The sequence below is a fragment of the Pocillopora damicornis genome, chromosome 14, assembly GCF_964200805.1.
Source record: "Pocillopora damicornis chromosome 14, jaPocDami1.2, whole genome shotgun sequence".
NCBI classification, from domain to species: domain Eukaryota; kingdom Metazoa; phylum Cnidaria; class Anthozoa; order Scleractinia; family Pocilloporidae; genus Pocillopora; species Pocillopora damicornis.
In genome coordinates, this window is record NC_142683.1 from 6,473,223 (window position 1) to 6,499,844 (window position 26,622).

At 38.1% G+C, this 26,622-nt stretch overlaps 2 protein-coding genes, 1 long non-coding RNA gene and 1 pseudogene across 6 annotated transcripts; 2 read left to right on the forward strand and 2 right to left on the reverse strand.

Annotated features, from left to right (window-relative positions):
• On the reverse strand, nucleotides 1–3,427 carry LOC149034189 (uncharacterized). The gene is made up of 3 exons (XM_089193199.1): nucleotides 1,970–3,427; nucleotides 1,278–1,415; nucleotides 1–832 (listed from the first exon to the last, which is right to left on the reverse strand). The coding sequence occupies exons 1-3, from the start codon at nucleotides 2,280–2,282 to the stop codon at nucleotides 357–359; spliced, it is 927 nt and encodes a 308-aa protein (XP_089049325.1). The 5' UTR covers nucleotides 2,283–3,427; the 3' UTR covers nucleotides 1–356.
• A 7,690-nt stretch (nucleotides 3,428–11,117) lies between these two features.
• Nucleotides 11,118–12,000, forward strand: LOC149034190 (uncharacterized; annotated as a pseudogene).
• Nucleotides 12,001–15,548: 3,548 nt separating this feature from the next.
• On the forward strand, nucleotides 15,549–17,377 carry LOC113665558 (uncharacterized). 3 transcript variants are annotated; one of them, XR_016182754.1, is made up of 3 exons: nucleotides 15,549–15,981; nucleotides 16,715–16,780; nucleotides 17,269–17,377. It is a non-coding gene; the product is annotated as an uncharacterized LOC113665558 (long non-coding RNA). The 3 variants fall into 3 exon arrangements; XR_016182756.1 differs by having other exon boundaries at nucleotides 15,549–15,897; XR_016182755.1 differs by lacking the exon at nucleotides 17,269–17,377 and adding an exon at nucleotides 17,058–17,262.
• Nucleotides 17,378–20,827: 3,450 nt separating this feature from the next.
• Nucleotides 20,828–25,846, reverse strand: LOC113665547 (uncharacterized). Of its 2 annotated transcripts, XM_089193196.1 has the most exons (4): nucleotides 25,230–25,846; nucleotides 22,820–23,158; nucleotides 22,128–22,265; nucleotides 20,828–21,676 (listed from the first exon to the last, which is right to left on the reverse strand). In XM_089193196.1, exons 2-4 carry the CDS (start codon nucleotides 23,130–23,132, stop codon nucleotides 21,201–21,203), a joined length of 927 nt encoding a protein of 308 aa, XP_089049322.1. In that variant the 5' UTR covers nucleotides 23,133–23,158; nucleotides 25,230–25,846; the 3' UTR covers nucleotides 20,828–21,200. The 2 variants fall into 2 exon arrangements, with proteins under 2 accessions (XP_089049322.1, XP_089049323.1); XM_089193197.1 differs by lacking the exon at nucleotides 25,230–25,846 and having other exon boundaries at nucleotides 22,820–23,434.
• Between the last annotated feature and the right edge of the window lie 776 nt (nucleotides 25,847–26,622).

A 26,622-nucleotide genomic window follows, 5' to 3' on the forward strand; every position in this document is an offset into this window, starting at 1 on the left:
GCACGAATTTATTGATTATAAAACTTCTCATACAGTTAAAATTTCACTCGACTATGAATACTATACTACTTAGTAAGATGTATCAGGCTGAGCAAAACTAGACAAAACTAATCGACTGAAAAATATCACGCCTTCCTCTGTGATCTTGAGCGATATTACAATAAAAACCATTCTGATCCCTACGGTCTTTCTCTTTTCTGTCGAGAGTAGAACGTAGACATAGCAGTCCTTAAACATTGAAGAGTCTTCCTAAAAATGTTACTCGGAATCTTGTACATGAATGGCGTTCGTTTCTAATCTAATGTTTTACTTCTACGTTTAAAGTTATCGAAGGCAACTGAGGGCAGTGGGTAGACTCACTCATGCCATGCATACACATCAACACAAGTTTCACCGCTGTTGTCTTCCTCTCCGCCGTCCACCCAATCCTGTCCGTACCATATCTGCATCTCCTGATTGCTCGAGAGAGACAATGGATTGACTAGGTTGCGAAAAACTAGCTCAGTTGATTTATGGTAATATCCAGGAAGACTATAAAAGTGTGGTTTGTTTCCAAAAGCACCGGAAGGTAAAGCTTTCAAGTCTTCGGCAGGGGGCAGAATGGCTTTCTTATTGGTATCTGTGATGATTGTCATCAAATTTTCTCCATATCTTGGGTGGATGCAGCCCCAATAGGATAAGATAGTTTTATCGTTGCAGTGCACCGACCCTGACCTGTGAATAAGCTTCATTGTTTTCACTCGTCCACTCTTTTTCATGTTGAAGGAACCATACTGATTATTTTTGGTTCCAAAGCAGACGGGTTCTTCACCATTTATCTTCTGCCAGCTCTCTAAGTTATAGTAATAAGATAGCTAGATAGTTTTGAAAGTTAATTAAACTGTATTTAAAAAAATAGATACCATCAGCCAATGCATTTTCGAATGGTATAAGGCTAACAGCCATTTGCAGGATAAATTCCAGTAATAAAAAAGGTAAACCATTATCTTTTTCGGTGTCGTGATCTGGATAGTTGTTTTAATCTATTCCCATTCGTCATTAAAACAATCTTGTATAAGGGAAAGAACAATTCACGTCATTGTCTAATCTTCTTCTCGGAGTTTATAGTTCTATTTGAATTACTGAAAAGAAACCTTTCTCTATAATTCCCCTTTTTTGCAGAAACACTGCGACGAGATATTATTTTGGTAAGTTTAAAAAAGAAGTCGGAGTAGGAGAAAGCGTTAAGCAGGCAGTGGGGTGATGAATTAGTCCACTAATTTAATCAGACAATTTACCTTTACAATGGGCCTCGATGACCTCGCTATTCTCTTCAGAGTAAATCCAGTATTTCCCGTCAGCCATCTGGTTCCCTTCACTCGCTTCAATCTCACCACAGGTTTTCGCCGGAAGTTCTTTGATGGATCCGAGGGGAACTACGTCAGAAAAAACAAATTTCATGCAAGAATCTACACCATCATGCAGTTCGATACCTCCTGATTCGACAGGAGAGGAAAAACAACCTCCTACCTTTTTCTGCCTGCGTAAAAGCAGAAAGAAATAAAAACTTTGCTAATTCTATCAGATCTAGACTAAGAAATGAGATGGAAAACAGCAACAATACCGCAGCGAAACAAGCCAACATTTCCGTATCATCGTCAAACCATTTTCTAAGTGACTAAGGAAAAGAGTTGCTTGACTTCATAATTAAGTCAAGTATTATCTTCCCACGATGACGTTGATGAGACGATGATTCCAAAACGTCGTTTCTTTAATTTTGACTCGTCTCTGTATTTTGAAATACTTTACTAATATTGAAACAATCCCCGAAATTGAATCATCAAAAGACTTGTCATAGGAATATATCTAAATTTATAAATTTTGTTTCTCAGAAATCTGAGTTTTCTGTAATCATGAATTAAAAATTTAAAAAAAAAGTTTTCCCAGAAACGCAAATGCAAAAAGTTAGTCGAGGGAACGTAAAGGGTACCTCTGTTTCTAGAACGCTTCATGTAAAATCGCCTCTGATCCGGCATAAAATCTACCGGCTGTGCTTCCTTTGTACGATTGTTCAGTTCACAGATGTTTTGACCAATGACGACATTGTAACTCTGACACGTGACTTCTTCCTCACACAAGTGAAAACACTCGTCAGGCAACTGATCGCGATACATTTTAAACACGTGACCTCTCAGGCTCATTCCACCAATGGAGCTTTCGATTACATGACACTGGCTGTTGGCGTTGAGTACACCAATCTGGGACATCACAAACACGGTTGCCAGCCAGAACTTTGGATTCATTCTTAGGTGAATGTAGGTGCTAATTGCTGCACACAAATTAAGTACCGATCAACACAGTTAACAATGCTAAGATTAAGTTGAATATGGATTTTCAGTCAAATTAATACCTCAATTTACACCTTAGAAAGAGAAGTCAATCCAAAAAGGTTTTGTTGTAGTTACCTTCGGCCTCCACGGGTTGAACGTATTAATATTAAACAAATGAACGTGTTCTGTTTTATTAAGTTACGAAAACCTAATCATCGACAGCAGTAAGAAGTGACACTGCACTTTATATGCGTTATTGAAACAAGCGTGGAGTAAAGAAAGCTAGATGTTGGCCGAGTTCTTCTTCTGCTTTTTCATGAACCGAGACAAAGTCCAGTTCCCATAAAATCAGCCGGCAAAAATTATTTCATTGAAAAATGATTATCGTTTCCGGTTATTTCATTGGGTCGCGTTGAAAGGTGAGAACAAAAATTATCTACCGTATTTGTTTATTTTTTTCGATGATTTTCTCATTTGCAATGGACGTACCGTCCGCGCAGGTGTTAGATGGAATAGAAGAGATTGTTGGATAGAAGAGCGAAATAGCTTCGCCAGGATGTCTGTGAAAACAACCTTAACAAAGCGCGAAAAATATTAATTAGCTCTTGTTTGAATAACGAATTGGTCTAGAAATATTTCTTGATCATTTGGTCTTGCATTTTATTTGTGGCACCGACTTTTCGAATAACAAGATAATATCTGGTAAACCGACATTTGGGATAAAACGCTGTTTTCGTGCAGAAATTGTGTTAGCTACGTCATAGAGCACTAAAGCAGATAAATATGTTCTCAGCTGCTGAGAACATGAACTGCAATTCTATATTGACCAATCTTTCCTCTTTTTTCCCGTCATTAGTTACAGTTGCCCCCTTTGGTAACCGTCAGAACTTCTTTTGTCGTCACAATTTTAACGAACGAACCAGACCAACTTTCTAATACTTCAGCACCGAAACCCAAACAAAGAAAGAAAAGAAACTTGTTACATGATCTTATAAATGTGAAAGAGATTACTTACCCTACCTCAACTAAGCTTAAATTACCTCTTCTTTAAATGTCTTTAAATTTAGAGTAGGTTGTGCTAAACATCAATGATAGCCGAGTTATGAGTACTTTATCACACAAAGTAACTTTCTGCGTGTCTCTCGATTTGTTTCTTGTTTGATATGATAAGTAACCCCAATAACTTTTATCTCAGAGCAATATGTTTTCATAGTTTTTGTGTTAAATTAATGAAGGGTGGCACTAATCTTAATTAATACAATAGCGGGATATCTTGATTATTCTCGCACGTTTTTACAAAATTGTGCCTGATAAACCAATCTCTCTAAGAGCGGTCATATTCATTTCGCTTCGAAAATTCGGCTTCGTTTTTAACACTTTTTATTCGATGATAACCTATTTAGCGGCATTGGGCGAACCGAAAAAGTGAAAACTTTTTTAAAATCTCCTACGGGTTTCGTCTGACAATAGCAGACCTCAAGTAGTTTTTACAAGTTGGGTAATTAAAAACCCTTACTTATTTACAAATAAGAATTACAATTTTTATTTTGCACCTTTACTCAGATAGTTTGAAGCAAGCTGAAAGCATTCGCAAGCTTTGACTAAGGTGTCGTACGTGAGTGACATTTTTCGGAACTATTATTTTTATTGACAGGGATGATGATCTGTCCTGACAAAGCCGCATGGAGAGATCGATCACCGAGCGTGGTGAGTGTTTTACCCCTGCAAGGAGCAAGGAGTAAGCCGTCATTGGAACGTAAATCATATCTATCGGTGTCTCTGGCAGAAATCAGCTCACTTATGCAGGCCGGGGCAAGACCATGTATTGCTTTAAAAGTGATTAAGAGCTAATGTCAGCATGCATCAAACAAACAGCGGCAAGTCACCCAAATTTTTTTCACTCCTACTTTCATATTTTGTAGTCCAATATGTTTTAATAATTGTGGTGTAGTTTTTTTTGTAAAAATTTATTTTAGTTTTCAAGAAATAATTTTTTTCGTTCGACCGCTCAAATATGCAAATTTTCACCGTGAATATTACCCGAGTTGTGCGACCTCATGTAACGAATGTACTGGACCTGCGGTATTTCTGTGAATATAATCCTTTGTTTTATCATCTAAACTTAATCCCCTGTCGTTATTGGAGCTGGCAAAGAAATGTTTTTTTTTGGCGAATATTTTTGTCCGACATACTTTTCCTATGTCGAAAAGTAGCATCAAAACAAAGACCGTTTTAACAATGACCGATATGACAGAATCTACTGAGCTTCAAGCTTTTATAAGACAAAAGGATGGTTATAAAGTTACTGTAAAAATTTCCTTGTGTATTTGTGTTGTTCTATCTTGAGACGAACTCGAAGTCCGGCAAAATTTACTTGATAGCGTCTATGAAATATATGGTGCGCCTACTTGTCGCCATCGTTAACTGGCATAAATCATTACAATTTGCAAAAAATCTAACATAACACTCTTACCTTGTTTATTTATGATTTTATTAGCTGTTTCGATGATCACGTTAATTATGCTCTACCACATTCTAGCCAGATTTGAGTTCCAGTTGTATCTCTTTTCTATCTTATTAATCAACCAATCATCAATCAATCAAGATTAATCAACCTCCGAAATACCAAGAGATGGATTTTTTTCCTCTTTGCATGACATCTTGAAAAAACCTTTCAGGAATTACTGCATTCAGAAACTAAAATGTTCATATCCATCAATGATTCCTTTACCGGCTGAAGTCAAAGTATGGTTACAATAGTCAATTTGATTGACAAGCTACATACTGATTTAGCTAACTGATCTGTTTTATAAGCGTCTCATCTCACATGCTAACATGGAGATTTGCTGTTTAGTTAAATCGCTCGCTAGTGGGTTTAGTTATCGAGAAGACCAAGTTGTTCCCTTGCGTGGTTGTTCAAAAAGACATTTCAAGTAACCAGCGGAGTTGCAAGTTTTCAGATCCAGAAAATGAAGTTGATCTTGTTTTGTCGCGTGCCGGTGTTCCAGCGGATTTGGACCCCCCGATCCAAATCCGCTAGCGGATTTGGACCCCCCAACAAAACTGAGTGAAAACATTATCCTTAACGTTCTAGTAAAAATGGATGATACTTTACGTTCCAGTGCGTACGAAAGTATGTTTTTAATTCAAAACATGCGTATCGTTAATGCATACGAACTGGCATCCCCACGGATGTTTCTTTTGACCAAGGGAAAATGGGCAAGAATTTAGTTTAATGTCTGGGTCGTATTTGAACTTTTTCCGCGATAGTCGAACACCGCTAGATTCAATGAGAGACAAACTTGTGACACTAATTTATTTTGTCATTGTTCAATGTCTGAGTGTTAGGACGACGTGGTACAGTGAGAGTTGTGCGAGGAAAGGTTACACATGAGCTGCGAGGGATTTAAGACTGCCCCGGAGGGCGAGTGGCTCTGCATTATCTGGAGATTGCCAGACTTTAGATGTCTTCGTAATTGTTAAGGTGTTATTTCGGATCCCTCAACAGTTAATAATCGTTAAAATTAGAAAATAAGATTGAGTTCGTTGTAATAGTCTCCACTTTTGTTAAGACGTTGACATTAATGTTGATTTGCATCTGAAAATAAGCTGAGAATTCCAATAGTTCAGAACAGAAACATTTTTACTTATCATAGGCTTTACGAACGACTTGTAATACGAGTAGTTTCTTCGTTCTTGTTCAAAAACTGTTTAATGTTATTATTTTAGAAAATCAGACTGAGTTATTTTTGTGACTGGACGCAGTAGTCTCCACTATTGTTATGACGTTTCGTACCAATGTTGATTTCCATCAGAAGAAGCAAAGATTTATTGAAGCAATTTCAATAGTTCGAATGCAGTAGTTTTTTCACATCTAATTCCTCGCTATAATGAATGCCGTAGAATTGGAACGAAATGGCTGGTTTTTTTTACCTTTATTGAGGAAATGTTGTGTTGTGATTGAAAAGAACATCGACAAAAAAGTTTGCAAAAAGAATTAGTTACCAAATATGATACAAAGGATGCTTAAAAGGAAAGTTTGGTAGGGGGGTCCAAATCTGCGAAGGGGGGTCCATATCCGCCAGCGGATTTGGACCGGGGGGGTCCAAATCCGCTGTGACACCGGCATCTTCCAAACGCCAAAGGATATCGATGATTTTACAAATTGCCCCACTCACAGATCAAATCTCGGTGTTGAGTGGAATCGTGGTTCCAATAGCAGATGTAGGGTGCCAAAAGAAATGTCCGGCCATGGTAAAGGTAGGGTTAAGTCGATTCCAAAAGCTGATAGGGGAATTGGCAAGTGTGTATCACAGATATTACTCAAGATGTGTGGAAAATTCGTACAATCTGGCTTCGGTAAGTAGGCTACTTACCACCATGAACAAAATTACGAGTGACGTCAGGCTTAAGCTTCGATTGGGAATTGGTTAGTAGGCTAGCAAAAATTAAACAGAGGCGGAGTTTTTGAACTAGTGTCCGAACACTTTGTTGGCTTTCCGCCGTCTGGGGGGACGCGTATTTATGCACACGGTGGTAAAGGGCCCTTCCGCACTAGCAGCTAGACGCTGGCAAAACTTGTTCCTCTTCGCCAAAAATCATATCAGAATTTGTCCTTGCTAGATGTCACGTGTCGCTGCACGTATTAGCACCCCCGGCAATCCGTGACCTCATTGGTGTATGAACTATGCACTGATATACTTTTTCGGCCCGATCAACGCCTGCATTTTGAGAATTCTTTCGTACAATGTAGTGAATTTTTGATATACAAATTAAGGTCGAAGAGCAGGGTCTCCTCTGATCACGCTGGTATGAAAAATATTTCAAGTTTCCATATTTTGTCTGTGAACTAACTGAATACACCTTGTAACTTGTAGCAGGATAGAATTCCGTGAGCTAGACAAAATGCGCGCTAGAAAAAATCTTTGAAATTGACACTTTGGATCGCTGTTCACAGAGGTGGTCTTGCCAAAAATGATTTAGTTTTGGTTCCAAAAGAAAACTTTTTTCCGACGGGAAGTCGAGAGGACCGCTTTTAGCGAGAGTGGCACTTAAGTCTAATTCGTGTGGGAGTGGCAACAATTAGCCTGCAAAAACAAGTGTTTCTGTCCTTTTCTGTCTTTTTCAATGCTTCCCTCGCTCCTACAGCGGACTCATACAAATATGAGAGCCGTGCTGCGTTTACATTGCAAAGGTAGAAAAGGTCGTCCAGAATGAGTGTTTCGTTCTGTAATGAAAACCCCAGTAAACTCACACAGAAAGGACTCGTCTCGAATAAATTTTACGCTGGTTATTATGTGGCAACCGGTATGAACTCGTTCTTGTACAAAACTCATTCGGATATCATGTAAAAGGCCCCTAAAAGTTTTTATTCCCAGAGCATCACGCTTTGCGCGCCTGTCTGAATACTAACAATTTCAGTGGCGTTGAAGCAACAACCCACTTTGAACTGCTTCGCTGCCGCTGAAACAACGATTAGTGAAGAAAGTACAAATTTTGATATTTTCAATTCAACGTAAACAAAAATATTTATACATGGTAAATATTCACTTGTGTTGGTATCAATTATTGCGTGACTAGCTCATGATATAAATGAGGGAGGGGAAAACACAAAACCTGGGCTCCTGTCAAAAAGTAATACCCAGGCGTAATATAATGATCGAAACGGCTAATAAAATCATAAATAAACAAGGTAAGAGTGTTATGTTAGACTTTTTTACAAATTGTAGTGATTTATGCCAATTAACGGTGGCGACAAGAAGGCGCACCATGTATATTTCATAGTCGTTATAAAGTAAATTTTGCCAGACTTTGAGTTCGTCTCAAGATAGAACAATTCAAATACACAAAGAAATTTTTACAGTAACTTAATAAACATCCTTTGGTCTGTTGTAATGATAATTTTAAAAACTATACGATATTTTACAGGCAGCCAGTGTAATGACTTGAGCAGAGGTGTGATATGACAAAATCTTCTCTCATGGGATATGAGGCGTGCAGCTTCATTCTGGACGCTCTGAATTTGTGAAGATGGCACTCAGGAACTCCAAATAGGAGGCTGTTACAATAGTCCAAGCAGCTAGATATAAAGCCATGAATAAGTGTCTCCGTGCATTCTTTTGTTAAATATTTTCTAATTCTTCTAATGTTATAAAGATAGTTAAACGCTGCAGAACAAGTCTTGGTGATAATATCAACCATAGATAGGTTTGAGTCGAGCCAGAATCTAAGGTTTTTAACAAGAGAGTGCGGAGCTATATTTACTTTGCCAACTTTAATGTGTCCAATATCAACTTTGGCGAGCTGCTGCCAATTAAAAGAAACTCAGTTTTTTCCTCGTTCAACAATACTTTGTTCTCGCGCATCCAACACCTGATCGCCTTAATACAACACTCAATAGTATAATACATCCAGGTGACCTGTCTCATCTGCGGGGCGCAAAGTGACGTAGAGTTGGGTATCGTTTGCATAGCAGTGGACAGATGGAAGATGTTTTCGACGACGTCTAGTAACGAGTTCGATAGATTTTTTGCTAGCTACAACAAACACCTCAAAATTCAGGCGATTATTTTAAACATTTTAAGTCCTTTCGTCGATAAATAGCGCGAAGTCATGCTACTTTCCTGAATATCGATCATGAAGTTAGGCGAGAAATCGTTACGTATACTTTGTCTGACTGCCGGTCAACGATTCAGGACCAAGTAGAAAAAAATTTATCGGAAGAAAAAAAGACGTATTTAGCGTGCACGAGGTGTTTGCACAAGATTCATTGACACAAGCTACTTGTTTAAAACAAATGCCTGTCATCAGGATTTGATATAACGATATCAGTATTTACTCATGTCCCCTTTTCCAACAAAACAAGACTATTAGTAAAGGGTCTCAATGAGGTGATGGCTTTTTAAAGCTTTTTTAAGTCGCTAAAGCGACTAAAGGTTACAATTTGCCGATCTTTACTCCTAACAGCTACATTTTGTTATTGTTAACGGTTAGCCCCTGATTGTCCTGGTTGAGACCCTCCTAGTATGCAAACCTTCAGGCTGAAGTAAGTTTGAGATCAAAGAATATTGTGGAATTTAGCAAAGTCACGTATCAGGTTTTGGTGCTGCTGTTGGGTTTTTCACTTCTTAGCATAAGTCTGCGATATGAAAATTGTCTTTCTAAGCCATTTGCTCTAAATAGCAAACTCTTTCATCGGGGGAGGAGGGAGAGTTTAAAGCCTCCAACTGATAGGTGCATTAACATTGTGAAATTGGGCTGCCTGTAAACAAACCAGTTACACATTTCACAGGTTTAGGTAGGAAACTGACCAAGTAGACAGCTTTTATTTCACCTTCTACACAGTCATTGAACTAAAATGACTCCGCAGCAATAATTTAACACTATCAAAGAAAAATTTTTAGGACATCAGACATCTCGATTCTGGTCTCCTCCAATAGAAAAAAGATTTAAAAAACAAAAGCAAATAGGTGAAAACGAAGAGTCCTCGACGGGTCATGAACAAATTAAAGACTGAAATTCTTTCGCGTTCGTCCACTGTTATACGCTTTGTTTCTTGCCATCAGAAAGCCAATTGCAGATAACACAGCAATGACACAGTCATAACTAGAATTATAGTTCACCAGAAAAATTCTACAATGTTGACTTAAACTAATTCTCTGCTATAACAACGGCATGGAGGTTACTATCTGTTCTGAAACCGCAAAACTCCTTTCACTGTCAGCGAGAAGAAGATTATGGTAATAAAAGAGATACTTAATTAAAAGCAAAAACAATCAAAACCATTCATTAAAGATTAAGAAAAAAAGAACTTAACAGCAATTTAAAAGCTCGCAAGATCGACACTGGTGTGAAATCAGTGCTGATTAAATTTTTTATTACGTCCATTTTGAAATCACTGGTGATCCTTGCAATAATCTGATTGGCTCTCATCGGTGCGATTTATTCACGAATCGCACACTTTTTCAACTTTAAAAACCAGCATAACCAATGATTCGCTGTGATGATTATCTCACAGCTACGTTGATATGGACGAGGTAAGGCGAACCAGTAACTTGATTGTGACGACTACCTCCTTGTCCACTCAGGCTGAAGTCTGAAGTCAACTCTTCTTGTTATTCCTTCAGGATTCACCACCAAAAATAAAGAAATTAGCTAAGGCTCCTACTTGTTCTGGTTTGTAGCGTTCAAATGAAAAATACTGAAAATTGTTGCTCGCGTGGTAATGTTTAATGTGCTCAACAAGGTTGTTCTGTCAATCGCTTCTAACAGAGTATTAAGGAGGGACTATAGAAAAGGGGGGAATCGTTCACCAATCAGCTAAAAGCGCGGGAAAACGTACGTTGCCACGTCGCAATTGGTGTTTTTCCTTGGATCTGATTGGTCGTGAGGAAGGTGCGAGTTTTTCCTGACCAATCACAGAGCTTATTTAAACAATGCAAAGGTAGTCTAGATTTTGTACGTTGGACACTCAATTGGATTCTGGGGCGCTTTCCATTCGACCAAAATTTTCGAGATTTCCCGTCTGAAATCAAATTTACGAAAATTTAGGCATACGTTTTAAGTGTGCCCTCTTAGATGGAATTTCCGAAATTATATAAACGTGTGTTTTCCATTTGCGACAGTTGTCGGTTTTAGTCTTCCTGCCGAACCTGAGCTCACGTAGGTACATGGGAAAACAGGAATGGTGAGCGAAGTACCACCAGTGTATATCAGTGCTTAGCTTGTGGGGGCATAATTTCCGCACAGTCCCATACTTCATTATGCATCCATAGATGGGGCTTTGTTAGTCACTGTATCACCAATAAGATGTGCATGCATAATGAAGTATGGAGCTGTGCGGAAATTTTTCCGGGCAGAATAGATGCGAAATATCCTGATATCCAGCAGAACGAGAATGTTGTTATACGTAAAGGTAAGGTTTGTCTCGATTCAAATAATCTGCTATTGATTTGCTCAAAGGGGGGTCCTCAAAGTTTCACTCGTCAGTTTCCTCGATCTCTACCTTCTTATGACAAGAATGAACAATGTGTATCATTTATTTCAATTCAGACTTAACTGTTGATCAGGGAACCCTTTAAAAGTGGGACGACCGGTATGTTCACTTGCTAATAGAAACTTACAATCATCACAAGCATCTTTTCAACACCAAGAGGGGAAAGATGACTAAAAAGCAGGTGTTCGAAAGAATTGCGGAATATTTGTCAGTGGCGATCAGTGTCTTTGAAAATGGACAAAATTAGAACAAAAGTATAAAGAAGTAGAACACAACAATAAAAGAATGGTAAGAGGCAGAAAGGATTGGAAATTTCTCCACAAAATGGCTGGTTGCCTTGGCCAAAATCCTAAAGTTAATCCAGCATTTACATTCGATGCATCAAGTGAAAGTCAGCCATCCAGATCAGAATCTCTATCAGCCACCAGCAGCACTACTAACAACGAAAACTGCTCAGACTGCAGTGATGAAGGTGTTGGTGATGAAATCAAGAGAGAAAGGAACTGAAACTTCGCAGGCAGCGCAAACGAAATGGTCATTCGTCAGCCACTGAAACGCTAACTTTCCTACAAACATATACCGAAAAAAGACAGAAGGCTGAAGAGGAAAAGTGAAGTCTTCTAAGGGAGATGAAAGATTGAAACAAAACCAGTTTTTTTTAGCCAATTTCTCGAGATATTAAAAAATAAGTATTGAAGAGATTGGAGAAAAAACCATCTGGCTTTTATGCAGATCAAAGTTTAGATTTGTTTGTTTTCTTTCCTAAAAGCAAATACCGAAAAAAAGGGAAAGGCTGAAGAACAAAAGTTAAACCTTCTAAGGGAGACGAAAGATACAAAAAGCAGTTTTTAAGCAAATTGTGGAGATATTAAAAAGATAAATGTAAGTATTTCAAGCTTTTAGGCAGATAAAAGTTCCTATTACTTGTTAATTAATTGAGCATTTCTATGTACATATTAAGATTTTTAAAATGTTTTGAAACCACCACAACCATCCTGGAAGCTCATGTCTCAATTTAAAATGAATTATGTTGGGTTAACCATGTACAGAGGCCTTGAATGCGAAACAGAAACTATTGATAATATATTCTCAGCAACAAAGCCCAGGAAGGAAAGTTTAAAGTATAATTATGACCGGACATCACAACTCATTGCGCTGACTGGTGATGAAGGCTGAGGATGTTCATCTCTCACAGATTCAAATTATATACACAAGCAGCATGTAAATAATAGTAATTGAACTGAGTGGAGTGCAATTTGGGCTAAAATCATACGCGTGACTTCAAAATCGAATGAGCGCGCAGCGCGAGTTCGATTTGAAATCACAAGTATGATTTCAGACCAAAATTACACGACACGAGGTTCAATTACCACTTTATTACATCCATTTTGAAATCGCCCAAATACAGGACTTGGTCAGTTCGAACATGTTATTGATGCAGTACTGAGCCGGTCTGAAAATTCATCCATCTCTTGGGGGGAAAAAGTAAGAGTTTTGGAAACAAAAGTTGCAAAATTTGCCACATGATACTCTTTGTCTTTCATTTTTCTGCAATTTGATCAGTTACTTTAAACAAGCCTTGAAATCTGATTGGTCATTTCGTTTTTAGTGTAGCCTCCTCGTTGCCTGGTAAAAAGATGCGATTTAAATAAAAAAATGGTGCGATTCGTGAATAAATCACATCAATTACAGCCAATCGGATTACAGGGACCACCAATGATTTCAAAATGGGTGTAATAAACACATTTATTTCAAGTTATTATTAAAAAGCCTCTTTGAATCAGAGAGATATTTTAGAAAAAAGGTTATTCTTGAGAAGTAAGGAAAAAAGTGTCAGTTTTGAAGTGAATGATATCTCTATGGAGAGATATGGGATTTACACACCCATGGGAACTGTCTATGAGCCCTATAAATATATGAATTGGAGAACCATAAGCCAATACAAATTCAAACACCTGTAACAGATAATTTCCTCTCTTTAACCCTTTCACTTCCAGGAGTGAATAATGAGTTATTTCTCCTTCCAATGTAAATACATTGTCAAGCAGAAGGATGATGAGAGGAAAGAAAATATCAACTTGGGGATATTTTCCATTGTCTAATTTTCAGAGCTAAGTTACAGGAAAAGTATGGCACAGAGTAAGGAGAATTGATATTGAGATCTCTGGAGTGAAAGAGCAAATTTTTAAGTTTCTTTGCTTCTAATGAGCAGTAACAGTGTTCATAAGGTACACCTTCTTCTGTGCTGCTCCATGATCTGGTGGTTCTCGTTGCTCACTTCAACCATCTTCTATGCCATCAGCATGACCTGGTAGGAAATACCCATCATCAAAATCATCATATAACAAACAATAATTATGAAGGACACAAGAAGCAGTTATTATTTTCACGATATTGAAGCTTTTGCCATCTTCCTTTGAGAAGAGAGAAGGATCTCTCCACTCTCTGGCGTACAGCAGGAAGGGCTGTGTTAAACTGCCTTTGTCTTCGTGTCAAATGGCCATTATCTCGAAATAGGGTAATCAACCATCTGAAATAAAAAAAATAAGTGACGTCCAATTTGCCATAGAGCTGACTTAGCTAAAGATTTCTGTATGTTTTAACAAAAGAAAAGATATGTCATACAACATGAGTGTATTAGTGAAAACTGGTGCAATTATGGGATGAGCTTTACTGGTTTCTATATCACAAGCATTAAACATCAATGTACTCTTACTTAAAATTCATATTGAAGAGGCACATAGAATTTAGGGTTGAAGCTTTTGTGTGAAAAACTATTTTAATATATTAAAATATTGGACAATCTACTGACCTCAACAAAAGGTAACCCCCATCCCCAAGGAGATGTGTGTCACCTGGAAATTTAGTGGCAGCTGTTTGGTACAGCCCAGAGTTCCTAAGAACTCTAGAGTCGTGAAAAGAGCCAGGCCAACCTGCCACTATATCCAGAAACACCATATTTTCATCACATACTGTCTGAAAAGAAATAGAGAAAAGTTATGATTTATGTGGAGTCCATATTTTCTTAATGATATTGGAAGAAATGTAAAATGCTCCAAATCAGAATCTTGCACAGACGTTTGCTACCAATCCTTTAATGGGCTTAACATATGAAGCGGCTCCTCTGTAGTTTCTCAGCTTACCTGGAGATTTAGTGAGTGACATTTCTTGCGGTTTATGTAGGCATCTGGTTCATGCTCAGGGGCACGAATACACACGAGTAGCATCAATAAGACCAACAACACCAGGGAATTTCCCTTCGGCATGGAATGTTGCTTCAATTTCACGAGCGAGGTGAGCTGTTGATTTCAATTTTAATTATGTTATCTCAGTATTTATAAACACCACTGTAAACACTTTACTCACACACTGATATATATATATATATATATGTAAACGCTCACCATTAGGCCACTTAATGTAGCGATTTAATGTTCTCCGCATAAAGCAGGCAACTGCAGCCGGAAATATTGCATCGTCGTTGCTGTTGAGAATGGTACAGCTCATCATCGCAGTCATCCTGTTCTAACGACTCGTAAATATTTAAAAAGCCCGCTAACTTGAAACACAACAAAGTAAACCCAGCATGCTCTGTGTTGCAGAGCACGTGACCTCAAATTCTGTGATGCGGTCGGACGCGTTCCATTCGACCAGCGAAAATTTCGAAAATTTTGAAACGGTGATTTTTGTTGAATATATAGCGCCCTGCTCTTAACTTTTAGTTTGATTAACAAATAGAGAAGCCTTGACTATGCTCTGTTCTGTTATAAAGCACGCAGGAAGCGGCTAGAGCACGAAAGAAGTGTAGGGAGAAACACGAGACGTAGTCGAGTGTTTCTGCCCACTTCTTGAGTGCTCTAGTCGCTTCCTAAGTGCTTTATAACAGAACAGAGCACAGTCAAGGCTTCTCTATTTGTTTTATAATAAAGAATCCGTCAAATTCCCCATGCATTATTTTCAATTTTCAAAACAAACTTTATTTCCAAAGCGAACAACAATGTCGTCAGCATGCTCTATACTCTCATAGAGCACGCTACAATAAGCCAATCAGAATCCCTGTTAGAATGGTTCAAATGATCTGATTGGCTCTACAAGACAAGAGCCGTCAAATGTGTCAAACCATCAAAGTTAAAAAACCATCAAAGTTCACAATCTGCGATAGTTTACAAACTAAAATAGTTCGGCAGGTCGATTTTAACGCTTTTGCCTGAAGTTTTTAATACAGAATCTTACAAGTGACTTGTCCTAATAATGAGTTCGAAAGACCTTCGGCGAGATTCGTGTACAACAAAAGCTCCTGTTTTAAGCGCAAAAGTGATGTCTTGAAAGACACTCATGTAGAAGACGGAAGCCTCCAAAAGTCTCACGAACTATCTTTATTTGGGGTTAAGAACTTTGGAAGCACAAACTTACTTGAGCATCACAACAGATTTAATATTCCTGGAAAAACTAGGATTTGATGTGGGCAACTCTTCCTCAGGTGGAGAAACAAATGCTGCCGCAAGAACTCGTGTCTATCATAGGAAAACAAAATCTACCAAAGTAGAGATTAGGTATACTAAACATGACAGTGTCGCTGCAGTCCAAATGGAGGTACTTGTAAATGAATCTCTTTGTTGGGCGGCAAAAGCAACTGTAACAGATGTGAATATTCAAGCGAAGTTTAGAGTGGGAAAGGTTCGTGACGCATATTCGCATTTTGTGGGTGCTTTTTTCTAAATGCACGTGCGTTTATTTGGAAGCGATCTCCGGTTAATGTCCATACTCCTTAATTTAATAGTTGATCGACTTTTTCATGTTCAATCAATGACTTGTAGCTAGGTTGTGGCGACCAGTCAATCAGTTAGGCAAGCGGGAAGGCAGTTGATCTACATTTTCATGTATCAGCCAATCACATGTAGCTTGTTTGTGGAGACCAGTTAGTCAGTAGTTCAGTCAGTCAGGCAAACAGGCAGGCACGCAGCTGGCCAGGCAGTAAATTTTTGGGCTTGACAGTCTGGCAAGCAGTCAACTGGTTAGCCAGTTGTTCAGTGCTTCACTCACGCAGGTATGTGTGAATTTGATAGTCAGACAGACAATGTGTCAGCTATTCACTCAGTCAGTCAATCAATTAGTTTTTCATTTAATCAGCCTGAAAGGCAGGCATCCAGCAAACAAATCAATCAGTAAATCATCCAGCTACATCCAGGCACGCCTCCATCAGCGAAAAGAAAAATCACCAAGATACTGGAATATTGATCAATCAGAACTTAACATTCAGTTAGTCAGCGAGTGAGTCGGTTGGTCTCCTGGTCATTCAGTCAGTCAATGACTCAATCAGGCTGGTAGTCGGTCAGGTGGTCTTTCATTCATTCAGTTTGTCAATCAGCTTGTCAGCAAGTTGTCTTAATCTCTTGGTTTTACCAAACAGGAATCAGAAGAACAAGCAAACAAGGACTCTGGAAAAGCCGCATTCTCTGAAGCATATCAGAATGATGTGAGTATTAACTTTTTTTAATGGGAAAAAAATTTAGCCGATTCTCTTCTCTCTGTTGGCTCGAAACGTCAGCTTTGAAACTCTTTACGATAGTCAATTTACGTTATCAACTCAGTTGATAATACTAAATTACTTCGTGGCTGTAGTTTACTTGTAGCTGGGAGTAAAGAGGTCATATTTTCAACATTTTTGGCCTATTTCATTCCTTTTGCCCTAAGAAACAAGGCAGCTAATCTTTCCTACCCTCAATAAAGTCTGGCTCCTTATAATCCCTCAGATCATCTCAGTTTCCCGAGTGACTATGACATAATTACAATCAAGGCATTGAGAACATCGTCATTATAGAAAACCAACATCTTCTGCAACTCTTAGGCGATTGAAAATATTGAGACATATTGTTTCTTTCGATCGCCATATAATTGAGTTTTGAAATAACTTTTTTAAATGCGTTTTCTCTTTTCTTGTTTAATCGTTTGATTTTATCATAGGAGGTGATGTTACTTGGCGAGGATGGACAAAGCAGTTTCTGATATTTTTAGCTTTGTATTTTGATACCTGTGAGAGTACAAAAATATAGTAAAAGATTTTTAAAGTAGATTTAAAGTGACTTTGTGGATTTTGTGGTGAAGTTCTTCATTACGTCATGTGCTATTGAGCTCTTAATTCAAATGTATGTGAAATAATTGTCCAACTATGCGCAGATCAATCGTCACGGCATTAATTACTTTCAGAACCTGGCGGCGGCGTGTTAAAGGATTCGCTTTCCATTGAGGAATGGGACAAAGTTAAAGGAATTGGGATGAAGACCAGCAAATATGTTTTTCTATGGTCAAAAGACAGCGGTCGTTCATTCCTTTCCTATGCTCCATCGCAAGAACTACATTTCTGTTCTTTATAACAGTTGCTGCAACTTTTTCCTTTGTCTTCCAAACCGAGAACACCAGTCAGAAAATTAGACGATAGGGTTTCTGGAATCAAATAATGTTTTTCGGAAATGAAACTACGAAATACATCAAAAACGACTACCATAATACTGATCTACATGTACCCGACTTGACATTAGATATAATACATTACGATAATGTCGCTCCTTACGAAGTTCTAATGAAAACAGATCGTAGGAAAGATCATTAACTCGTGGTTTTAGTTTTCAGTGATAAAACAAATATTTCACAATTTTCTGTTTTTTCTCAGGTTCAATGTTCTATAGCCCATGTCCTCCTAAGTTGGCTAGCTATTTCTCATTTTCATCTTTAAATAACACTACAGTGGGCCGTAACTTTTCTTAGCTTCTCACACATTTCTCCACTTTGTTACAAGTGATCACGCTCTGATTCAATTAGAGCGTGAATTGCCTCAGAGATACACTCGACTCTCACAAAAATTAGGCGCAGAATTTTTTCGAGGACTTGATACAAAATGTCATGAACCCTCAAATGGGCTTCATCTGGCAAAGTATGAGTACCCAAAGGCTGTTCCTGACCGTGGGGGTGTGCAACATGACCCTTAGTTGGGGGTCTATAGGAAAAAAATTCTTCATTCACTGAGAAACATACTTGATTACCATTGTCGGGCTTTCGTAAAGGGGGAGGGAGGGGGAGCGTTGTGCTCTATTGTGTATGTGGTAGGAGGATTGGATGGAGAAGGATCTTGTGGCCTTAACGCATACACTTTAGTAGAACTTACATGGATGGTCTTTGAAGCAGGTTCTGAACTTAAATTGGTTACTGATGGGGTTGTAACCGTCACCACTTTTGTTGTTTTTGTTGATACTGATGCAGGCGTGGGCGAGATGACGTTTGCACCCTCAGAATAAACGATAAAACACAACGTTAAAGCCAAAGCCTGAGTAAAAATCTGAAAGAAGGAGAGAGGTCTTGTGGCTTCGCTCAAAGAGACCACCTCTGCGCATGAGATCCTAGGCTGATACTATTCAGTGAAATTACAACAAAAACTTCCACAAGACAATACATAGTTCAACTCTTAACAACATAAACAACAAAGCTTTCACACTCGTGGCAAATTAGTCAATAATAACCCACTAGAAGCCTGTTATGGCCATCCCTTTGTTAGCTACTGTCGCTGTCCTCACGCTAAGCAGAGCAAACTTTGCGAGGCGCTTCTATTGTAGTTGTCATACTGGCAGTGGTGTCTCGACGGCGGCGCATACAGGAGAACAACGGAGTCACCCCTCCCTCCTGGTTAAAAAAGATATCTAAATGGCATACCTCAAAACGTCGACAGTAGACGAATGAGAGTAGCTGATGAGTGACCGCGAAAATTAGTACTGTGTGTCACGCTGATGGTTAGAAGTTTGTTGCGAAGTTTCTAACTTGTTTTCCTTCAACTTAAACTCTTGAAGAACTGATAGAATAGCTTAGAATGGTATTCCTGGGGCATCTCTTCCTTAACCCTTTTAACTCCCAGATCAAATTTGTAATTCTCCTTTCAGTCAAGCATACAATTCTTGTAATGTTAGTTCAAAGAATTTAGTATTGGATCAACTAATTATTCCCAAATTAATATTTTTCTTTATTCTCATCACTTGTTTAGTTGATATCGTATTGATATTGTGGGGAGAAATTCTGTCTTGGTCACTTATGGGAGTTAAAGAGTTAACTCGCACAATCCGATGAGTTTCACAACACAATTGAAATGTAAAGTTTGCATCATTTCCATTTGAGAGTTGTTATCAATCTAAGAGGAGAGCAATGTTATCCAAATGAAGCTAGTGAAGCATTTCTCTCTGTGTCAAAACAACCCTGGAAAATTACAATTTTCCTGTTCAACGAATATTGAGTCAGCGTGGTGGTCAATTATCATCGAATTTAGTTTTCTGACCAAAAAGGAACATAAAATTCATACAGAGAGGCTAAATACGTTAGCAATATTTTTTCCAATAAAGCACGCGCACAGCGATAAATCCTGCCATCTAATTGGTTCCTAGAGCGGACAAAATTTTGTCAAGGGCAACGGTAACACCTCGCCAGATCATCATGCCAATCTATTTTCGTGAATTGTCAACGTTTTGGGTCTTGATATGCAATGCAACTGATAAATTGCTTTCCAGCAGAAAAGCCATAGCAAAACGTACTGCACCATCCACCGGGTAGAGATTTTTACTGACTGCAAGATCTCGTTATCCAACCCTGACAACTGGAGACAGATCTTTCAAGTAGGTAGAGTATAACAAGGTAATTTAGTATTATCAACTGAGTTGATAACGTAAATCGGCCACTGTAAAGAGTTTAAAAGCTGACGTTTCGGGCGTTAACCATTCGCCAGAGCAATTGGAGGAATTGTGGGTTGTTTGTGCGTTTATATGCATATATTCAGTCGATTATCAACTCCGTTTGATAATTATAAATTACCTTTTTAAGTATCCGTTGATTTTTCCACGACGTCGATTCTTTGTTTCTTATTTGTTCGAGTTAATTTAAGTGGCAACGCAATTGTGTCCTCGCATTCTGTGTGTAATCAAAGCTATAACAAATTTGAGGAGGTTGTTTGATCATCAGCATCCCGACTCGAGCACAAACAACGATAGGACAGTTTGCACGTTCTCACAAATGTGTAAAGCGCAGTCTACACATCATGTTAGCATATTTTGCCTCATTTGCAAGCGTCAAGTTCATTGGTAACAGGAAACTGGATCGTATATTCTGTTTGTGATTAACATCTCTTACTCCAGGTTCGCGATTGCCAGATTTTGTTGTTCACTCGTATAGTTACAGACTGATTGAAACTCTATTCAGCCCTTTACTTTAATTAAAATGTATACATAGATAATTTTTCCCTATGGATATTTTTTGAAAAAAAAATAATTTCACTAAAAAAAAATGTTTGAGGGAGTTTTTAGGAAGGATCACAGGTCTTCGATGTTATGATAAAAAATAGACTTTCGGGAGGGTGTTTGTTTTTGTTTTGTGTTCTTTCCTTTCTTTTGCCTTCCGGAATTGTTTAGTTTTATTTCGCCTCCATTTTTTACCTTTTTTGAAATCGAGCTTAAGTACGAAACTCACTATAAATAACCACAGGAGCCTGACAACCACTTACATGCACGAATTTATTGATTATTAAACTTCTCATACAGTTAAGATTTCACTCGACTATGAATACTATACTACTTAGTAAGATGTACCAGGCTGAGCAAGACTAGGCAAAACTAATCGACTGAAAAATATCACGCCTTCCTCTGTGATCTTGAGCGATATTACAATAAAAACCATTCTGATCCCTACGGTCTTTCTCTTTTCTGTCGGGAATAGAACGAAGACATAGCAGTCCTTAAACATTGAAACAGGTTTGTCTTCCTACAAATGTTACTCGGAATCTTGTACATGAATGGCGTTCGTTTCTAATCTAATGTTTTACTTCTACGTTTAAAGTTATCGAAGGCAACTGAGGGCAGTGAGCAGACTCACTCATACCATGCATACACATCAACACAAGTTTCACCGCTGTTGTCTTCCTCTCCGCCGTCCACCCAATCCTGTCCGTACCATATCTGCATCTCCTGGTTGCTCGAGAGAGACAATGGATTGACGAGGTTGCGAAAAACCAGCTCAGTTGATTTATGGTGATATCCAGGAAGACTGTAAAAGTGTATTTTGTTTCCAAAAGAACCGGAAGGTAAAGCTTTCAAGTCTTCGACAGGGGGCAGAATGGCCTCCTTATTGGCATCTGTGATGATTGTCATCAAATTTTCTCCATATGTTGGGTTGGTGCAGCCCCAGTAGGATGAAATAGTGTTATCGTTGCAGCGCACCGACCCTGACCTGTGAATAAGCTTCATTGTTTTCACTCGTCCACTCTTTTTCATGTTGAAGGAACCATACTGATTATTTTTGGTTCCAAAGCAGGCAGGTTCTTCACCATTTATCTTTTGCCAGCTCTCTAAGATATAGTAATAAGATAGCTAGATATTTTTTAAAGTTAATTGAACTGTATTTAAAAAAATAGCTACTATCAGCCAATGCATTTTCGAATGGTATTGGGCTAACAGCCATTTGCAGGATAAATTCCAGTAATAAAAAAGGTAAGCCATTTTCCTTTTCGGTGTCGTGATCTGGATAGTTGTTTTAATCTATTCCCATTCGTCATTAAAACAATTTTGTATAAGGGAAAGAACAATTCATGTCATTGACTAATCTTCTTCTCGGAGTTTATAGTTCTATTTGAATTACAGAAAAGTAAAAACCTTTCTTCTCTATAATTCCCCTTTTTTGCAGAAACACTGCGACGAGATTTTATTTTGGTAAGTTTAAAAAAGAAGTCGGAGTAGGAGAACGCGTTAAGCAGGCAGTGGGGTGATGAATGAGTCCACTAATTAAATCAGACAATTTACCTTTACAATGGGCCTCGATGACCTCGCTATTCTCTTCAGAGTAAATCCAGTATTTCCCGTCAGCCATCTGGTTCCCTTCACTCGCTTTAATCTCACCACAGGTTTCCGCCGGAAGTTCTTTGATGGATCCGAGGGGAACTACGTCAGAAAAAACAAATTTCATGCAAGAATCTACACCATCATGCAGTTCGATACCTCCTGATGCGACAGGAGAGAAAAAAAAACCCTCCTACCTTTCCTGCTTGCGTAAAAGCAGAAAGAAATAAAAACTTTGCTAATTCTATCAGATCCAGACTAAGAAATGAGATGGAAGACAGCAACAATAACGCAGCGAAACAAGCCAACATTTCCGTATCATCGTCAAACCATTTTCTAAGTGACTAAGGAAAAGAGGTGCTTGACTTCATAATTAAGTCAAATATTATCTTCCCACGATGACGTTGATGAGACAATGATTCCAAAACGTCGTTCCTTTAATTTTGACTTGTCTCTGTATTTTGAAATGCTTTACCAATATTGAAACAATCCCCGAAATTGAATCATCAAAAGGCTCGCCATAGAAATATATCTAAATATATAAATTTTGTTTCTCAGAAATCTGAGTTTTCTGTAATCATGAATGAAACATTTAAAAAACAAGTTTTCCCAGAAACGCAAATGCAAAAAGTTAGTCGAGGGAACGTAAAGGGTACCTCTGTTTCTAGAACGCTTCATGTAAAATCTTCTCTGATCCGGCATAAAATCTTCCGGTCGTGCTTCCTTTGTACGATTGTTCAGTTCACAGATGTTTTGACCAATGACGACATTATAACTCTGACACGTGACTTCTTCCTCACACAGGTAAAAACACTCTTCAGGCAACTGATCGCGATACATTTTAAACACGTGACCTCTCAGGCTCATTCCACCAATGGAGCTTTCGATTACATGACACTGCCTGTTGGCGTTGAGTACACCAATCTGGGACATCACAAACATGGTTGCCAGCCAGAACTTTGGATTCATTCTGAGGTGAATGTAGGTGCCAATTGCTGCACACAAATTAAGTACCGATCAACACAGTTACCAATGCTAAGATTAAGTTGAATATGGATTTTCAGTCAAATTAATACCTCAATTTACACCTTAGAAGGAGAAGTCAATCCAAAAAGGTTTTGTTGTAGTTTCCTTCGGCCTCCACCAGTTGAACGTATTAATATTAAACAAATGAACGTGTTCTGTTCAATTAAGTTACGAAAACCTAATCATCGACAGCAGTAAGAAGTGACACTGCACTTTATATGCGTTATTGAAACGAGCGGGGAGTAAAGAAAGCTAGATATTGGCCGAGTTCTTCTTCTGCTTTTTCATGAACCGAGACAGTCCAGGTCCCATAAAATCAGCCGGCAAAAATTATTTCATTAAAAAATGATTATCGCTTCCGGTTATTTCATTGGGTCGCGTTGAAAGGTGAAAACAAAAATTGTCTACCGTATTTGTTTATTTTTTTCGATGATTTTCTCATTTGCAATTGTTAGCGTTTGTTCGTTGTTGTAATTTAAAACAGCCGAAGAGTTTTGATTTCAGATATTGGTTTTCTTTATTTTTGTACTGACAGCACCGTTCATTCCGAGGTTTTCAATTTTCGTAAAGTTCGATGATAGTTTATTTATTATTAATTTTTCTTAATTTCTAGAGTCTCCAAACAGAAATCCGTAAAAAAACAAAGTTTAATATGCCACAACAAGGTTTTGCAAGGCAAAGCTCACCCAAAGACATGAACAAGTGAAACTTTTAAGATGATCTTATAGATGGAATAGAAATATCGAATTTTGGCCTCAATTTACCTCGGCAGTAGTATGTCTCCTAATGTTGAGTGGATTGTACTTAATGTCAGCAGGTGCTGCTTCTAAACACCAATGATAGTCAAGTTATGAATTCTTCATCACACGGAGCGTTGGATGTTTTTTAATTTTCAGAAGTAACTTTGAATCTCTTTATAGCAAAAGTGTTATGTATCAAATACACTGAAATGAAAATAAAACTTTTATCTTCCATCTTGAAATTAAATAAGGTCGGCCATTCCCTTTCCCATTTCCTATTTCCTATTCCTCGTTCTCCATTACCGCTTTTAGTAATATCCATTTACTCGTGCTTATCAACATCAAATTGCACTCAAAATCATGTTGTTACCTATAAAAATCGAACACTAAGAGCCGGCTGAACAGTGTGCTCGAGCGGTTTTACGCAGAAACAAATATTAAGTGGAGTATGACCCAGAAATTTAAGTCTTAAAATCATGATTATCAGTAAACCACTTTTAAGAACAAGGACTACGGCCGTTCTATTGTACCGGACAAAGATTTTACTTCGCACTGTCTAAGCAGGTGTTGGATGGAAATGCGAAATAGCTTCACCAGGTTGGCCATGAAAATAGCCTTAACAAAGCTCGAAAAATACCAGATAGAATATAGAATCAGTGAATAATTAACTCTCGCTTCTCTCTTCTATCAATTAGCTCTTGTCTGAATAACGAATTGGTCTAGAAATGTTTCTAAATCATTTTGTCTTGCATTTTATTTGTGGCACACTTTTCGGATAACAAGATAATATGTGATAAAACTGACATTTAGTATAAAACGCTTTTTTCGTGTACAAATTGTGTCAGTTACGTCATAGAGCACTAAAGCAGCTAACATTGTTCTCAGCTGCGTCTCGAGCGACTCTTACGCTTTTCTCGCCCTCTCCAAACTTCCCCTCGTGATCATGAATCCACACCTCGCTGTACCCACACTAGCCGAGAACTGCAAGTGTATATTGGCCAATCTTTCTTCTTTTTGTTATTAGAAACAGTTCCCCCTTTGGTAACCTTTAGAACTTACTTTGTCGTCACAATTTTTACGAACGAACCAGACCAACTTTCTCTAACTTCCGCACCGAAAGTACTTTGCATTCCCTGGGAGTATGTTGATAGTTTTTGTCAATTACTGGAGTCTCCAAATAATTGTTTGTAGTGGACGAAACGTTATATGCCATATCAGGGTTGTGTCATAGAAGCTTACTCAGACAAATAAAGGAAAGAAACTTGTTACATGATCCTATAAATGTAAAGAGATAACTTACCTTACCCAAACTCAGTCTTATTTACCTCTGCTGTAATATGTCTTTAAGTTAGAGTGGGATGTGCTGAACATCAACGATAGCCGAGTTATGAATACTTTATCGCACAAAGCAACTTCCTGTATGTCTCTCGATTTGTTTCTTGTTTGATATGTTAGATAGCCGCGATAACTTTTATCTCAGAGCAATATGTTTTCATAACTTTTATGTCTAATTAATGAAGTCTGGCACTAATCTTAATACAATAGCAGGATATCTTAATTATTCTCGTATATATATATATTTTTACAAACTTTTCAAACCGCTTTTCTTTTTGTTTTTCCTTCTTGCAAGTGGCTGCACCAAAGCTGGCATAGAATTCTATTGTTTCGCACTTTGAAATAATCGCCGCACTATTAATTATAAATAACTGTGGTACTTTGTAATACAGCAACACTTGTGCTTTGTATTGAAAAAGCTGTCGGACTTTGTAACAGCATTTGTCGAACTTTAAAATAAACTTGGTATATATCGCTGGTCGGAGGGCAAGTATGCCTGATTGACCAGTCTCTCTAAAAGCGGTCCGATGCATTTCGGTTCGAAAAATCGGTTTCGTTTTTAAAACTTTTTTATTTAATAATAAAGTATTTAGCGGCACTGGGCGAACCGACGTAGTGAAAACTTTTTTTTAAAATCTGTTACGAGTTTCGTCTGACAATAGCGGACCTCAGGGAGTTTTTATAAGTTGGATAAGAAAGCTTGCTTATATACAAATACGAAATATAATATCTAATTTCGACCTTTACCCATAGTGTGAAGCAAGCAAAAATTATTCGCAAGCTGTGACTAAGGTGTTGCACGTGAGTGGCATTTTTCGGAACTATAATTTTTATTGATAAGGATGATGATCTGTCCTCACAAAGTGCGACAATTTTATTGGAGAGTGCCACAGGTATTAAAGAGTGCGACCATTATTACAAAGTGGGACAGGTGTTCCTCTAAATATGCCAATAATAGTCGAGTTATGCGTTCTTCATCATTCGAAATATGCGATCCTTTTTCTTAAATTTTACGGTGTGGCTAAATGCCCGTCAGTCGGGAATGGTCTCAAATAGACTAAAAGTCCAACAGTCAGGACTGACTGCCGGGCATTTAATCTATTCGATTTTTCCAACTTCCTGCATGCCACACGAGTTGTTTCCTATGCAATTGTTACGAGTGTCAATGTAGAGTGGGGTTGTTCCTAGACAAAACTCAGGATCGTAGGTAACAGCAGCAAACTGATTCATTTCCACGTAGTTGACTTCTCGACTTTGCAGTACTAAGCTTCTTCACACTCACATACACTTCACTTTTTTGACGAAACTATCGCTCTTATAGACATAAAGTCCAAGGATCTAAAAACTTCTCTAAAGAA